General features: G+C 41.4%; 1 protein-coding gene across 2 annotated transcripts in view; it reads left to right on the top strand.

Moving 5' to 3' along the window:
- The window catches only part of GABBR2 (gamma-aminobutyric acid type B receptor subunit 2), a 369,523-nt gene that overhangs the window by 204,529 nt on the left and 146,982 nt on the right, over positions 1-18,012 (top strand). For both annotated transcript variants that reach the window (XM_027549741.1, XM_027549742.1), the window contains exon 6: positions 10,348-10,548. In XM_027549741.1, coding sequence (XP_027405542.1) covers positions 10,348-10,548 — 201 coding nt within the window. The remainder of the gene's footprint in view (positions 1-10,347; positions 10,549-18,012) is intronic.

The raw sequence follows: 18,012 nt of genomic DNA, 5'->3' as shown, positions 1-18,012 counted from the left end.
GGAGCTTGTCATTTATCTGTTTTATATATACTAGTTTGTATTTGCTAATACCAAACTCCTAATTTATCCCTTCCCCCTTCCCCTTTGGGTAACCATAAGTTTATTTTCTATGTCTGTGAGTCTGTGTCTGTTTTATAAGTAAGTTCATTTGTATCATATTTCAGATTCCACGTATAAGTGATATCATATGGTATTTTTCTTTGTCTGACATTTCACTATAGTATGAAATCTCTAGGTTCATCCATATTGCTGCAAATGGCCTTATTTTATTCATTTTTAGGGCTGAGTAATGTTCCATGTGGTACACATGGTATATCTGTACCACATCTTTTATTTTTCGATGTTGAGTCACATCATGATTTTTATATTATTAAAACTGTGATGTAAGAATTAAAAGTGAAGGGTTTTTTTTAATTTATTTATTTTAGTTGGAGGCTAATTACTTTACAATATTGTAGTGATTTTTGCCATACATTGATATGAATCAGCCATGGGTTTACATGTGTTCCCCATCCTGAACCCCCCTCCCACCTTCCTCCCCATCCCATCCCTCTGGGTCATCCCAGTGCACCAGCCCTGAGCACCCTGTCTCATGCAATGAACCTGGACTGGCGATCAATTTCATATATGATAATATACATGTTTCAATGCTATTCTCTCAGATCATCCCACCCTTGCCTTCTCCCACACAGTCCAAAAGACTGTTCTATACATCTGTGTCTCTGTTGCTGTCTCGCATACAGGGTTATCATTACCATCTTTCTAAATTCCATATATATGTGTTAGTATACTGTATACTGTTTTTCTTTCTGGCTTACTTCATTCTGTATAATAGGCTCCAGTTTCATCCACCTCATTAGAACTGATTCAAATGTATTCTTTTTAATGGCTGAGTAATATTTCATTGTGTATATATGTGTCACAGCTTTCTTATCCATTCATCTGCTGATGGACATCTAGGTTGCTTCCATGTCCTGGCTATTATAAACAGTGCTGCAGTGAACATTGGGGTATATGTCTCTTTCAATTCTGGTTTCCTTGGTGTGTATGCCCAGCAGTGGGATTGCTGGGTCATATGGCAGTTCTATTTCCAGTTTTTTAAGGAATCTCCACCCTGTTCTCCATAGTGGCTGTACTAGTTTGCATTCCCACCAACAGTGTAAGAGGGTTCCCTTTTCTCCACACCCTCTCCAGCATTTATTGCTTGTAGATTTTTGGATAGCAGCCATTCTGACCGGCGTGAGATGGTACCTCATTGTGGTTTTGATTTGCATTTCTCTGATAATGAGTGATGTTGAGCATCTTTTCATGTGTTTGTTAGCCATCTGTATGTCTTCTTTGGAGAACTGTCTGTTTAGTTCTTTGGTCCATTTGTTGATTGGGTCATTTTTCTGGAATTGAGCTGCAGGAGTTGCTTATATATTTTTGAGATTAATTCTTTGTCAGTTGCTTCATTTGCTATTATTTTCTCCCATTCTGAAGGCTGTCTTTTCACCTTGCTTATAGTTTCCTTCATTGTGCAGAAGCTTTTAAGTTTAATTAGGTCCCATTTGTTTATTTTTTGCTTTTATTTCCAATACACTGGGAGGTGGATCATAGAGGATCCTGCTTTGATTTATGTCAGTGTTTTGCCTATGTTTTCCTCTAGGAGTTTTATAGTTTCTGATCTTACGTTTAGATCTTTAATCCATTTTGAGTTTATTTTTGTGTACAGTGTTAGAAAATGTTCTGGTTTCATTCTTTTACAAGTGGTTGACCAGTTTTCCCAGCACCACTTGTTAAAGAGATTGTCTTTTCCCCATTGTATATTCTTGCCTCCTTTGTCAAAGATAAGGTGTCCATAGGTGTGTGGATTTATCTCTGGGCTTTCTATTTTGTTCCATTGATCTATATTTCTGTCTTTGTGCCAGTACCATACTGTCTTGATGACTATAGCTTTATAGTAGAGCCTGAAGTCAGGCAGGTTGATTCCTCCAGTTCCATTCTTTCTCAAGGTTGCTTTGGCTATTTGAGGTTTTTTTGCATTTCCATACAAATTGTAAAATTATTTGTTCTAATTCTGTGAAAAATACCATTGGTAGCTTGATAGGGATTGCACTGAATCTATAGATTGCTTTGGGTGGTATACTCATTTTCACTATATTGATTCTTCCAATCCATGAACATGGTATATTCCTCCATCTATTTGTGTCCTCTTTGATTTCTTTCACCAGTGTTTTATACTTTTCTATATATAAGTCTTTTGTTTCTTTGGGTAGATATATTCCTAAGTATTTTATTCTTTTCGTTGCAATGGTGAATGGAATTGTTTCCTCAATTTCTCTTTCTGTTTTCTCATTGTTAGTGTATAGGAATGCAAAGGATTTCTGCAACTTTACTATATTCATTGATTAGCTCTAGTAATTTTCTGGTGGAGTCTTTAGGGTTTTCTATATAGAGGATCATGTCATCTGCAAACAGTGAGAGTTTTACTTCTTATTTTCCAATCTAGATTCCTTCTATTTCTTTTTCTGCTCTGATTGCTGTGGCCAAAACTTCCAAAACTATGTTGAATAGCAGTGATGAGAGTGGGCACCCTTGTCTTTTTCCTGACTTTAGGGGAAATGCTTTCAATTTTTCACCATTGAGGATAATGTTTGCTGTGGGTTTGTCATATATAGCTTTTATTATGTTGAGGTATGTTCCTTCTATTCCTGCTTTCTGGAAGGTTTTTATCATAAATGGATGTTTAATTTTGTCAAAGGCTTTCTCTATTATCTATTGAGATAATCGTATGGTGGTATATTACGTTGACTGATTTGTGAATATTGAAGAATCCTTGCATCCCTGGGATAAAGCCCACTTGGTCATGATGTATGATCTTTTTAATATGTTGTTGGATTCTGTTTGCTAGAATTTTGTTAAGGATTTTTGCATCTATATTCATCAGTGATATTGGCCTGTAGTTTTCTTTGTTTGTGGCATCTTTGTCTGATTTTGGTATTAGGATGATGTTGGCCTCATAGAATGGGTTTGGAAGTTTACCTTCCTCTGCAATTTTCTGGAAAGAGTTTGAAAGGGATAGGTGTTAGCTCTTCTCTAAATTTTTGGTAGAATTCAGCTGTGAAGCCGTCTGGTCCTGGGCTTTTGTTTGCTGGAGTATTTCAGATTACAGTTTCAATTTCCATGCTTGTGATGGGTCTGTTAAGATTTTCTATTTCTTCCTGGTTCAGTTTTAGAAAGTTGTACTTTTCTAAGAATTTGTTCATTTCTTCCAAGTTGTCCATTTTATTGGCATATAGTTGCTGATAGTAGTCTCTTATGATCCTTTGTATTTCTGTGTTATCTGTTCTGATTTCTCCATTTTCATTTCTAATTTTGTTGATTTGATTCTTCTCCTTTGTTTCTTGATGAGTTTGGCTAATGGTGTGTCAATTTTATCTATCTTCTCAAAGAACCAGTGTTTAGCTTGTTGATTTTTGCTATGGTCTCTTTTGTTTCTTTTGCATTTATTTCTGTCCTAATTTTTAAGATTTCTTTCCTTCTACTAACCCTGGGGTTCTTCATTTCTTCCTTTTCTAGTTGCTTTAGATGTAGAGTTAGGTTATTTGTTTGACTTTTTTTCTTGTTTCTTGAGGTAAGCCTGTATTGCTATGAACCTTCCCCTTAGCACTGCTTTTACAGTGTCCCATAGGTTTTGGGTTGTTGTGTTTTCATTTTCATTCATTTCTATGCATATTTTGATTTTTTTTTATTTCTTCTATGATTTGTTGGTTATTCAGAAGTGTGTTGTTTAGCCTCCATGTGTTGAAATTTTTAATAGTTTTTTTCCTATAATTGAGATCTAATCTTATTCCATTGTGGTCAGAAAAGATGATTGGAATAATTTCAATTTTTTTTAATTTACCAAGGCTAGATTTATGGCTCAGGATGCGATGTATCCTGGAGAAGGTTCCATGTGCACTTGAGAAAAAGGTGAAATTCATTGTTTTGGGGTGAAATGTCCTGTAGATATCAATCAGGTCTAGCTGGTCCATTGTGTCATTTAAAGTTTGTGTTTCCTTGTTAACTTTCTGTTTAGTTGATCTATCCATAGGTGTGAATGGGGTATTAAAGTTTCCCACTATTATTATGTTATTGTTAATTTCCCCTTTCATACTTGTTAGCATTTGCCTTACATATTGCAGTGCTCCTATGTTGGGTGCATATATATTTATAATTGTTATATCTTCTTCTTGGATTGATTCTTTGATCATTATGTAGTGGCTTTCTTTGTCTCTTTTCACGGCCTTTATTTTAAATTCTATTTTATCTGATATGAGTATTGCTACTCCTGCTTTTTTTTGTCTCCATTTGCATGAAATATCTTTTTCCAGCCCTTCACTTTCAGTCTGTATGTGTCCCTTGTTTTGAGGTGGGTCTCTTGTAGACAGCATATATAGGGGTCTTGTTTTTGTATCCATTCAGCCAGTCTTTGTCTTTTGGTTGGGGCGTTCAACCCATTTACATTTAAGGTAATTATTGATAAGTATGGTCCCGTTGCCATTTACTTTGCTGTTTTGGGTTTGAGTTTATACACCCTTTCTGTGTTTCCTGTCTAGAGAAGATCCTTTAGCATTTGTTGAGGAGCTGGTTTGGTGGTGCTGAATTCTCTCAGCTTTTGCTTGTCTGTAAAGCTTTTGAATTCTCCTTCATATCTGAATGAGATCCTTGCTGGGTACAGTAATCTGGGTTATAGGGTTTTCTCTTTCGTCACTTTAAGTATGTCCTGCCATTTCCTTCTGGCTGCACCACATCTTTGTTACCCATTTACCTGTCTGGATATTTAGGTTACTTCCGTGTCTTGCCCATTGTAAATAAGTAGTACTGCTATGAACATAGGGGTTCTATGTATCCTTTATTTTATTCATTTGTTTTAAGCTTTAAGTTTTTATTTTATACAAAGAGTATAGTTGCTTTGCAATGTTGTGTTAGTTTATGCTGTACAGCAAAGTATTATCAGCTATATATATATATATATATATATACATACATATACATATATAGGGGTGCATGTGTCTTTTCAAATTAGATTTTTCTCCAGATATATGCCCAGGACTGGATCATACCTTACCTGCTTCCTGGGAAATCTATATGTAGGTCAAAAAGCAACAGTTAGAACCGGACATGGAACAACAGACTGTTTCCAAATTGGGAAAAGAGTATGTCAAGGCTGTATATTGTCACTCTGCTTATTTAACTTCTATGCAGAGTACATCATGCGAAATACTGGGCTGGATGAAGCACAAGCTGGAATCAAGATTGCCAGGAGAAATATCAATAACCTCAGATATGCAGATGACACCAACCTTATGACAGAAAGTGAGAAGGAACTAAAGAGCCTCTTGACGAAAGTGAAAGAGGAGAATGAAAAACTTGGCTTAAAACTCAACATTCAAAAAACTAAGATCATGGCATCTGGTCCCATCACTTCATGGCAAATAGATGGAGAAACAATGGAAACAGTGACAGACTTTTTTTCTTGGGCTCCAAAATCACTGCAGATGGTGACTGCAGCCATGAAATTAAAAGATGCTTGCTTCTTGGAAGAAAAGCTATGACCAACCTAGACAGCATATTAAAAAGCAGAGATATTACTTTGCTGACAAAGGTCCATCTAGTCAAAGCCATGGTTTTTCCAGTAGTCATGTATGGATGTGAGAGTTGGATCATAAAGAAAGCTGAGTGCAGAAGAATTGATGCTTTTGAACTGTGGTGTTGGAGAAGACTCTTGAGAGTCCCTTGGACTGCAAGGAGATCCAACCAGTCCATCCAAAAGGAAATCAATCCTGAATGTTCCTTGGAAGGACTGATGCTTAAGCTGAAACTCCAATACTTTGGCCACCTAATGCGAAGAACTGACTCAGATGAAAAGACCCTGATGCTGGGAAAGATTGAAAACAGAAGGAGAAGGGGATAACAGAGAATGAGATGGCTGGATGGTATCACCAACTCTATGGACATGAGCTTGAGCAAGCTCCGGGAGTTGATGATGTATAGGGAGGCATGGGGTCGCAAAGAGTCGGATACAACTGAGCGACTGAACTGAACTGATAACAATTCTATTTGTGTTTTTTTAAGGAACCTCCATACTATTTTCCATGGTGGCTGTGCCAATTTACATTCATACCAACAGTGTTAGAAAGTTCCGTTTTCTCCACATTCTCTCCAGCATTTATTATTTGTAGATATTGTAAATATAATGTTGTTTGTATTTTAGTGATGACCATTCTAACCATGTGATGTGAAATCTTATTGTTTTGATTCACATTTCTCTAATAACTAGTGATGTTTAGCATCTTTTCATTTGCCTATTGGCCATTTGTATGTCTTCTTTGGAGAAATGTCTATTTAGATCTTCTGCCCATTTTTGATTAGGTTGCTTTTTTGTTCCTCATTTAATTTCTACACCAACCCAATGAGATGGGCTTTGCTTTCCAAAGGCTACAGGTGAGAAAAGCAAGATCCGAGGAGTTATGGGCCAGATTACCCAGATGCTATGTGGCACAGAATTGGCTTGACTATAGTCTTCTTTTCCCCAGGAGATCAGTGGAAAAAATTTTATCTTCATCAAAATTGACTAATGTTCTTAACAAAATATGTTGTCATTCAAATGGACTGAGCTTCTGTGGAAAATTCACTCACAAGGAACACCTAATAGAACAGTGGCAGGTCAAACAGCTATCACAGCAGATTCCTGGGATGCTGCTTCCAAATGATCACCTGGTCTTTGATCTCAGCTGCTGCTGCTGCTGCTGCTAAGTCGCTTCAGTCGTGTCTGACTGTTCAACCCCATAGACGGCAGCCCACCAGGCTCCCCTGTCCCTGGGATTCTCCAGGCAAGAACACTGGAGTGGGTTGCCATTGCCTTCTCCAGTGCATGAAAGTGAAAAGTTAAAGTGAAGTCGCGCAGTCGTGTCCGACTCTTCGCAACCCCATGGACTGCAGCCTACCAGGCTCCTCCGTCCATGGCATTTTCCAGGCAAGAGTACTGGAGTGGGGTGCCATTGCCTTCTCCGTTCCTTCTCCAGAGAGGAATGCAAATCTGCCTTTGTGTCTGATGAAAAGACCTCCTCATGTTGTCTCTCTGTCTATTGGCTCTTACTTACCATATATTCTTAATAGGTGGGGCTATCTTGCCTCACCTTTTAAGATTGAGAAAACTTAATTCCCTGGTGGCCTGGTGGTTAAGGATCCTGGGCTTTCACTGCTATGGCCCCGGTTCAATCCTTGGTTGGGGAACTGAGATCTCACAAGCTGAGTGATGTGGCCAAAATAAGAAAAGATTAAGAAAGATTCAGAAAAGTTTTACTTTGTTTTACTAAGAATGGAAGGAAATTAAAACCAAAAAAAAAAAAAACCATTGACTTTGGGTCTTGTCCTCTTGACTTAACTGAATGTGTTTGGGCAAATTCCTCAATCTGTAAGACTCAATTTCTTTGTCTATAAAATAGAGATAATAGCATACACGTCATAGGGCTATTGTGAGAATAAAATAAGATACTGTATATAAATGACCAAGCGCATAATAGGGGTTCAATATATGTGAGTTCCTCTCTGCCAGTGAAAGGTGAGAGTTGTGAAGTCTCCCATGTTTTGAGTGAGTGAGTGCTAAGTTGCTTCAATCATGTCTGACTCTTTGCGACCTTATGGACTGTAGCCCACCAGGCTCCTCTGTCCTTGGGATTTCCCAGGCAAGAATACTGGACTGGGTTGCCATTTACTGCTCCAGGGGATCTTCCTGACCCAAGGGTTGAACCCGCATCTCCTGTGGCTCTTCAATTGCAGGATTCTTTACTATGACACAAGGGAATCCCCCTCACAGGTTTGACCACTGATTAAATAACCTGGAATCATTGGAATGACTCTTTTGTTCAGAGGTTTAGCCCCCAGCCAGGATCTGGGATTATCTTTAGAAAACAAACAAAAAAAAAGTTTCTGTGGGCTAACCCCCATTTATTAGAGGGGAGCCCAGGTGGCTGCCTTCTTTTGTTGAACTGCGGTTTTGTTATGTGATTGTAATATAAGGGCTGTGTTTTTCTACAACAGCTTTGATTGGGGCAAGAGTATAATGTAGTTGCTGGGAAAATGACTACGATCTGAGGCTGCATCATGAAAAGTACAGTGTCTAGAATGAGGGAGGTGAAAGTTCCGTATCACTGGAGGATTCTAGAGAACAGGAAATGTGATCATTGACTTGAGATAGTTGAAGAGCTGTTTTATGAAACAATCTCAGTTTACTCTGGAGTCTTCACTGAATCAATGAATAGAGGCCATGGAGATGGAATCTGAGCTTAAGTTAAGGAACAAATATTCTAATTCACCTTTACCCCCAAGCAGATGCTGCACACTCCAGGCTGGGCTTTTTCGGGTGTTGAGAGAATTTTAGAATTGCCTCCCCAGATGTAGGGATGAAAGGAACACTCCTGCTTATCATGGACTTGATAATAACTGTTCTGTACCAGACAGAATAGGGGCTCTAGCCCACCTTTCTGGGCAGACCCTGGCCTAGCATGCTACAGCCTAAGTGGAGGGCAACCAAAACCTCCCAGGCATCCAGAACCATCCTACAGGCTCCTCTCTCCACACCCTCTTGGCCTCTATGCTGTCTTTCTTGTAAGTCAAGGAACATAAAGGATGTAACATGAATTGTTTTCCCCATGTGTGCTCCTAACATAGGTAACTCCCCAGGAATGAATTGCTGGATTGTTTTAGGCTCACATTTTAAAAGTATGCAGTTCATTACAGCACACCTAGAGCATTTGCATAACCATCACTCTGTAGTCACATCCGGGCGTTTTGATTCCTGAGAGGGCTGTGAGCTCTACTCAAAAACTCCATTCTGGACTCAGCTTTGATGGAATGTGACATTCCTACACTTTGGGACTTTCTGGGTGCATATAAGCTATCAAAAAGCATGTTTTTCCTGATGTAAAATCATCACAGTAAGAATTAAAGCCAAGTGGGGGTGTATGAGAACAGTCTGACAATTTTTTGCTTAAATGGGAGTTCGGCAGTGTGGCTTTGCAGCATAAGAGGAGGAGACCTAGGTTCCAGACTCTATGACCTTGCAAAAGTGACTTTCCCTCTCTGGTTCCCAATTTCTTCATCTCTAAAATGAGGTTAAATAAACTTTGCCCAGACCATCTCAAATGGTGAACATGAAGAACCAATAAGATGGGCGTAAAGCATATAAATATAAGGGACTTTTTTTAGGATCTGGATTTATGCCCACCATGCTTTGGGTAAAGATTCAGAGGGATGTTCAGTTTGCCAAGTGGCATCTTACATAAGTTGCATGCTTACATTAAATTTTCTTGGCCCCCTTGCAAAATTGTTCCCCCCTGAGTTATATTTTAAGATTATGATCCCAGCTTTTCGTAAAAATCTATACAAAAATAGCCTTATGAAATCTGTTTGTTGTGGGGACACTGTTGATACCATGCTAGCTAATTTGACAGTATCCTCCATATGAGGCTTTTTTTTTTTTTAGGGATTAAAGCCTAGAAAACATTTTGCGTCCTTGAGAGACTGGTGTTTTTTCTCCTTAGTGAAAGTGAGAGCTCTGTAATTAATATCATTGCCCTTTTCTCTTGGGCTGCCAGGAAGGTCATCACCTATAGCGTTGGAACCTTCGGTGGTCTCATCTATCCTCTGTTCCCTTTACCTCCAGTAGTGTTAGTCACTTAGTCGTGTCCTACTCTTTGTGGATCTATGGACTGTAGCCCGCCGGGCTCCTCTTTCCTTGGGTATTCTCCAGGCAAGAATACTGGAGTGGGTTGCCATGCCCTCCTCCAGGGGATCTTCCCCACACAGGGATTGAACCCGGGTCTCCTGCACTGCAGGCAAATTCTTATTTGTTATTGTTGTTGTTCAGTCGCCAAGTCATGTCCGACCCCATGGACTGCAGCACACCAGGCTCCTCTGTCCATGGAATTCTCCAAGCACAAATACTGGAGTGGGTAGACTCCAGGGGATCTACCTGGAGGGATCTACCTTCTCCAGGGGATCTTCCTGACCCAGGAAGATACCACCAATAAGCATATTACCTCCAGTAAGCATATTATAATTTATATTTTCCCAAGCACTTACGTTTTCATTTTTATTCAGTGTTTTATTATTTTAGTATATGTTTCCTATAAACTACCTTGGATACCTTGAGAGATGATGATGAGGAGACCAAGCAAGTAATGGAGAAATTAACAAATCCTCTGGTATGAGGAAGCCCGAGTCCCCCCACCCCTCCACCCCTACCTTTCCCACAGGTTTCAAAGCTTTGAAAAAAATGTTTGTCTCTTGGTGCCTTCATGATCAACCCATCTCTTGCAGGCATATGAGGAGAATATGTATGGGAGCAAATACCAGTGGATCATCCCAGGTTGGTATGAGCCTTCCTGGTGGGAGCAGGTGCACGCAGAAGCCAACTCCTCCCGTTGTCTCCGGAAGCATCTGCTTGCTGCCATGGAGGGCTACATCGGCGTGGACTTTGAGCCCCTGAGCTCCAAGCAGATCAAGACCATCTCTGGGAAGGTCAGTGCCATGTTGTCCAGTGATGTCTGCAGAAAGTGCCCAGATCTTGTTCTGGCCTTTGCTGTGTGATTTTGAGCAAATCATTTGACCTCTCTGAGGCTCTATTTGTTATTTGTTATAGGAGTATAAACAAATCTTGTATTTGTTAAAGGAGTATATCTGGCTGTCTCCCTCTTCTAGGGAATTGTGGGAATCAAATGAGGTAAGGGTGCTTTCTAAGCACATAACATGGTGTAAGGGATGGAGTCATGACTGTTATAGTACCAACTGCAGGCATTGACTTTCAGACGAGACCACCATTTCATCCCCTGTACCCTCTGACCTGGAATGTCATTTCTCAGTCTCATTGATGCTCCTGTCAGCCTGGAGGAGAAAAATAACCCCTCAAGTAGACTTGGGGAAACAGGTACTGAAGACCAGAAAGACTGGTCCAAACCCCAGTTTTGCCACTTACCAGATGTGTGACATTGAGCTTGAGTTTTCTGAGCTGCTGTTTTTTTCATCTGTATCGTGGCAGTGCAAATATCCTCCTCTGGGGTCAAAAGGAGGACTGGTTGGCAGGTTGTGCAATGTGGCTGGCATGATGCCCAGCACCTTGTGCTGTCATAGCTGGGAGGAGGACCTTGGCAGGGTGCTTACGTCCTCAGGCCTCCACTAGGGATGTTCCCATTAGGGATGACTAACCCCTGGCATGCTTTTATCATAGGGCTGTGAGAGAACAGGTAGCATGGTGTATGTAAAAGTATTTCCAAAGTGTACTATTCTCTATCATTGAGAGCATTATCAAGAATTGGATGGTGACAGCCCCAGTGACGATGGCAACATCCATCTCTCAATTCTAACCACCAGCCAAAGTTTAGTACAGCAGGGCACATGATTCTTTTCTGTCTCCTCTGATCTCAGATTTTTAAATCCTCCACCCACCTTCAATTTCACTTAAAGAATCAGTTTCATAATAAAGTAAATATATATAATATATATTTATTTAGTTTTATCCATTATTTATTCTCAATCAGAGCCAATACTACAAGAATGATTTATTGATTTGTCCAAAAATGGCAAATCATTAGGACACATTTTATAAGCAGCTCTTTAAATCATGTGGCACCTGAGAGGGTCTGGAAAAACATTCTGGGTAGAAAATGTTGAAAGAAGTATTTTCATGCCTCAGTCAGTGACCATATAAAGTGTTGGGACATGCTGAATAATGAGTAGAAACAACTTATTTTTATTTCAGTAAATGTTATTTTTAAAGGTGTTGAAGTTTGCAGTTTATTAGAGAAGATTCTTGGGTCCAGGGATACCCTATACTTTAATCTAAAAATAGTATAAAATTTGAGGAAAGTACAAAAACAAAGAAGAAATTTCCACGCAGGCAGACAGTATAATAATTAAAAAGAGAAACTTAAGGAAGACTAAAGATGAAAATGATTACACATGAGATCTGTGAAGCTAAGTGGGGGTAAGGGCTATGAGATGCCCCAAGGGCTGCAAATGTCATTCCAAGGAGCGTGAATGCTACCTAGGCATGGATGTAGAAATGCACAGGAATGCATTTTGGGAAGATCATTTTTTTGCAGTGTTTTTTGGAATAAACATTTTTACTTTATAACATCTTCCAAAAAGCATTAGTTGCTCAGTCGTGTCCAACTCTTTGCGACCCCATGGACTGTAATCTGCCACGCTCCTCTGTCCATGGAATTCTCCAGGCAAGAATACTGGAGCAGGTTGCCATACCCTTCTCCAGGGGATCTTTCCAACCCAGAACTGAACCCAGATATCCAGCACTGAAGGCATATTCTTTACCATTTGAGCCTCCTGGGAATCTTAACACCTCCCAAGCCACTGGCTTTACTTTTTAATTTAAAAATTTTTAATTTGGGGCCAGTGAGGAGTCTGAGGCTTTCCAGGTGGCACTAGTGGTAAAGAACCCACCTGCCAATGCAGGAGACATAAGAGGGTTTGATCCCTGGGTCGGGAAGATCCCCTGGAGGAGGGCATGGCAACCCACTCCAGTATTCTTGCCTGGAGAATCCCATGGACAGAGGAGCCTGGCGGGCTGTAGTCCATAGGGTTGCAGAGAGTCAGACACGACTGAAGCCACTTAGCATGCACACACGAAGAGGCTGACCTCATCCCCATATCACTATACACATGAATGGGCACCTTGGAGCTACTCCTGGGGCTCTTCACTTCACCCACAGTGTGGGTTACCCACTCCTGGGTGTCCCCAGATGGAGCAATGCCATCAGGAGCAGAGCCAGGCAGCCTTCCTGCTTGGGGCAGCTCTGAAATTCCAGATGACCCAGCCCCTGTCCCACAGTCACTGAGGCAAGAGGCAGCATTTCTTACAATCTTAAGGTTGAAAGATTGAAGTTACACAGGGAAATTTTCAGCCTCTTTGCCTCTGGGATTCTGGGTTTAGGGCTCTCCTGACAGGCTTCCCTGGTAGCTCAGGGGTAAATAATCTGCCTGCCAATGCAGGAGACTCCAGTTTGATCTCTGGATCGGGAAGCTCCCCGGGAGAAAGAAATGGCAACCCACTCCGGTATTCTTGCCTGGGAAGTCCCAAGGATAGAGGAGCCTGGTGGGTTACAGTCCATGGGGTCACAAATACATGACTTAGCGACTAAACAACAACAATGGTCACGTAGACCAGCCTCCCATCAGACTCTCAGATCCTTCCAGTGGCACAGGACTTACAACTGATCCCCTAATTTTCCCCACTGGCCCCTCTGGGCCTCCACAGGTCCTGTTGGCAACCACCATATCCCTGTAGGCATTCCTTGTCCCTCAAGGGCCCACCCCTCCAGTTGTAACTCATAGTTCCAGGGCCAGGTCTAAGGGTAGAATTTAAGGGGGTGCCAAGGACCTCAGTGGGAAAATCAAATATCAAAATGTTAAATAAAGACAGGATCCACAAGGTCACCATTAGGGTGAACTGATTTGAGTCACATAATTACAGAAACACATCTTGTCTTTATTTAAATTTTTGCTTATCATGGATTTTTTTTTGCATTCATTTTGATTTTTTTTTATAACCTTGATTACTGAGGTTTTGGGCCACTTCTTCCTTTTGCTTCTGAAGGGAAGCCTTCACTCACCTCCCCTTGGCCCTTGCCCTGCACAGATTGTGTTTGTCAGGCCCCTTCCCATGCTCAGCCCATTCTCTGTACTTGATCGTGTTGAATGCTCTCTCAACAGGGTGTGGGGCCCAGAGTTAATGAGGCATTCCTATTTGTGGTCTGACCACAAGCCAACTTCCCCAACCAACCCTCAAGAATATATGGCTCAAGAAAGTTCTAGAAAGTCATGAAATAGTTCTTGAATTTGGTTTTGTGGTATATGTGACTGCTGGGGACCTTGGTCAGCATGGCACAGGCTCTTGGGTAAGTACCTGTATTCTGGGGTCTGTCAGTATCCATAAAACAAGCAAACACTTATAGAACCAAGTCAGTGGACTCTTCCACCGTCACTGTTTACACACAGAAAAGCTGAGGAGCAAAAAGGGGAATAGCACACCCAGGATCCTTGTAGTGGGTTAAACAGGAACAGTGGCCCCTAAAAGGATATGTCCGGTTCCTAACACTTAGAACTTGTGACGTGACCTTATTTAGGGAAAGAGTCTTTATGGATGTAATTAATTTAAGGCTCTTGAGATGAGATTATCCTAGACTACCTGCAGACGTGCATTCTAAGTTGCTTCAGTCGTGTCCAACTCTGTGCAACTGCATGGATTGTAGCCCTCGGGCTCCTCTGTCCATGGCATTCTCCAGGCAAGAGTACTAGAGTGGGTTGCCATTTCCTTCTCCGGGGGATCTTCCCAACCCAAGGATCGAACCTGCATCTCTTGTATCTTCTGCACTGGCAGGAAGGTTCTTTACACTAGCGCCACCACCTGAAAGTGAAAGTGAAGTTGCTCAGTCGTGTCTGACTCTTTGCAACCCCGTGGACCGTAGCCCACCAGGCTCCTCCGTCCATGGGATTCTCCAGGCCAGAATACTGGAGTGGGTTGCCATATGACAAATATTCTTATAAAGAAAAGGCAGAGGAGGTTTGCTATTTGGAGAAGATCATGTGAAGATGGAGCCAGAGATTGGAATTACAAGACAAGGAACTCCAAGGATTTCTGGAAGCCTCTAGAATCTAGAAGAAAGGCATGAAATGGATTCCCCTTGGAGCTTCCAGAGGGAACCAACGCTGCCAGCACCTTAGTTTCAGTCTTCTGGCCTCTATAACTGTGAGCCAATAAGTTTCTGTTTAAACCACCGAGTTTGTGGAAATTTGTTATGGCTACCCCAGGACACTGATAATGTCACCCAGCAGGTCAGGGACAGATCCAGGGACTGGAAACCAGGACTGCTAAATTCCCACTCACTGCCCCTGCCCTCTACCATGCTCTTCCTCTCAACTTGGGACATGCCTAGGAGCAGAGCACATCCAAGTTGGCCCTTTTTGTGATGTCTTAGTGGGCCTGTTATTAAGTGGCAGAACAGGACAGCATAAGTCTAGTAATCAGGAGATTTAGTGCCTCCATCTGCCACCTCAGCTAGACCCTCACTATCCCTGGGCCTCAGTTTCCTCAAATGAAAATGAGAGATTTGGACCATATAACTCCTAGCATCCTTTCACAGTAAAATTCTCTGACTCTGTGTAGGTATGATATTGAGTTATTACAGTGAGCTGTGTGATATGGTTATAATGTTAAACTCTGGAACCCCCAGGATAGAGGTGACCCATGATAAAGTCACAGAATCGGGTGGAATAGTGGGCCCTCCTGGAATGCATTCTCTGCAGTTCTCTCTTCCATATGCCTGTCTCTAGTGCCAAGCTGCCCCAGCTTGTTCATTGGCATCCAGGAGATTTCTGGGAGGAGGAATAACAAGGTCTCCCTCCCCAGCACATTCATCAGTCCCTGCCAGTTGGAATTTCCAGTGATGGGACAACTGCAGACCTTTGGGCTTCCCCAAGCACGTTCAGAGTTCAATTTTCCAGAACCTCCCGTAAATAGCTTCTGGATACTTGATTTGGCTATCATGTCTCTTTCTCCTTGTTAAAGTTCCCCATCACCACTCTATTCCCCTAAAGTGACTCTGTTGACATTGGTGATTTCCAGTGTCAGCTTTCACTTTTCAATGTCCCACTGGGATTGTTTCCACTGTAAGTATTTATAATTTTTGTATAAAATTCAGTGATGGCTTAGCCTCTCCAATAAGGACATTCTTCCCTGTTACCATTCTCCTGCTGAGATACACAGAGTTGGGCCAAGGCACCAGATGGAAGTGTTCACAGAACCCTGGAATCAGTGGGAACCTCAGAAGTGGCACCAACCCTCCACCAAAGGCACAGGCTCTTTCTTTGGAAGATTTCTGTAATGTTTTCCAGCAAGAAACTTCTGTGACCACCCACGACTGTTTATCCAACACAGCAGAACAAAAGGAAACAGAGATCTAATGAGTCCTCAAATTAGAGCAATGACCTGGGAAAAGCTGCACACATCTCTTTGTCACTGCCATGGGAGCTCCATAACAAAGAACCTGGGGCTTTTAGGAAGCTCTGGGCTCTAGAGAGGAGGATGAGAAGGTGATATGGAAAAGTAGAGATGCTCCCCAGGGAGTCAAGCTTTATGACGCTGCTGCCTCTGCCCCCACCTTCCCCACAAAGCTCCTGTTACCGGCTACTTCCCTAGATATTCACATCCCTGGGAGACGGGCAGTGTGGCAAAGGAACATGGGCTCAGGAGGAAAGGTGTGGTGTGGCCGGTAGTTGTTCATGCAACATCCTTAGCCCTTCTTCCTCTTCAGTAGCATAACTCTGATTTTTAACTGGGTATGTTGCCACTCATCTGAAAATATACATTTCCCAGCCTCCCATGTAGCTAGATAGAGCCAGGATTCTAAGTCTAACCAGTGAGATTTAAGTAGAAGTATTATACAAGACTTCTAAAAGCCTACTTTAGAGGACAGCTTACCCTTCTTTCTTCTCCTCTGTATTGGTTGAAATATGGATGAGATGGCTGGAGTTATAGCAGCCATTTTGTATCAACAGGTGACCTTGAGAAGGAAACTTTACGATCAGTTCAGTTCAGTTCAGTCGCTCAGTCATGTCCGACTCTTTGTGACCCCATGAACTGCAGCACGCCAGGCCTCCCTTTCCGTCACCAACTCCTGGAGTTCACTCAGACTCACATCCATCGAGTCAGTGATGCCATCCAGACATCTCATCCTCTGTCGTCCCCTTCTCCTCCTGCCCCCAATCCCTCCCAGCATCAGAGTCTTTTCCAATGAGTCAGCTCTTCGCATGAAGTGGCCAAAGTACTGGAGTTTCAGCTTTAGCATCATTCCTTCCAAAGAAATCCCAGGGCTGATCTCCTTCAGAATGGACTGGTTGGATCTCCTTGCAGTCCAAGGGACTCTCAAGAGTCTTCTCCAACACCACAGTTCAAAAGCATCAATTCTTCAGTGCTCAGCTTTAGGATAGCGGGGCATAAAGATAAGAGCCTCAGTCTCTGGTTACACTGTGGAGTTGCCGTAGAAGCTCTGCACTGCCTACCCATGGACAACTTTTACTTGAGAGACAAACTATTTCATTTAAGTCACCAATAATTTTTTGTCTGTTATATTATATAACTGAACCTAATCAACAGTGATACAGTGACATTGGGCAAGTCATTTGGCCTTTCTCAAATTGTTTCTGATTATGCTGGAGTAATATGGCTTTTACAGATTTAGAAGGATTACATGAAGTAATACAGAGGAAAATACCTTGCTAAGTGCCAAGCACACAATAGGTGCTCAACAAATTGTAGTTCTCTTCCTTCATCAGTGCAGCAGCCTTGAAGTCAGGAGAAAGGAGTAATGAGTCAATTTATATGCACAAACCTTTTCTGGTTTGTTGTTGGAATTTTACTGATTGTATAGACTGATTTAGGAAAAACTGATATCTTTGTAATATAGAGTCTTTCCATCCATTCAATTTCCCTCAGAAATCTTTTGTGTGGAATTTTTGCATGTTTTTTATTTGATTTATTTATAGGTATTTGATGTATTTTAGTGAATATATGTGCACAGTACTATTGGGTGCATACTTAGGGGTGGAATTTCTGAGTCACAGAGAATCCATATGCTCAGCTATAATAGACACTGCCAAGCAGATTTCTAAAGTGGTTGTACCAATTTACACACCCACTGGCAGAGATTGCGAGTTTCATTTGGTTCACACACTCACCAACTTTTGGCGTTGTTAGCTTTTAAATTTTAGCCAATCTAGTGGATGAGTAGTGGTATCTTATTTTTATTTTAATTTACATTTCTTTGATAAGTAATGAAGTTGTTGATCTTTTCATATTATTATTGGGCATTTTGATATTCTCTTTTATAAATTGACTATTCAAGTCTTTTGCCCATTTTTCCACTTGGATTCTCTGCATGTTTCTCACTGATTTGTAAAAGTTCTTTTTGTATT

Source organism: Bos indicus x Bos taurus, chromosome 8 (genome assembly GCF_003369695.1).
Source record: "Bos indicus x Bos taurus breed Angus x Brahman F1 hybrid chromosome 8, Bos_hybrid_MaternalHap_v2.0, whole genome shotgun sequence".
Classification (NCBI taxonomy): domain Eukaryota; kingdom Metazoa; phylum Chordata; class Mammalia; order Artiodactyla; family Bovidae; genus Bos; species Bos indicus x Bos taurus.
This window is presented reverse-complemented; position numbering and strand designations above follow the sequence as displayed.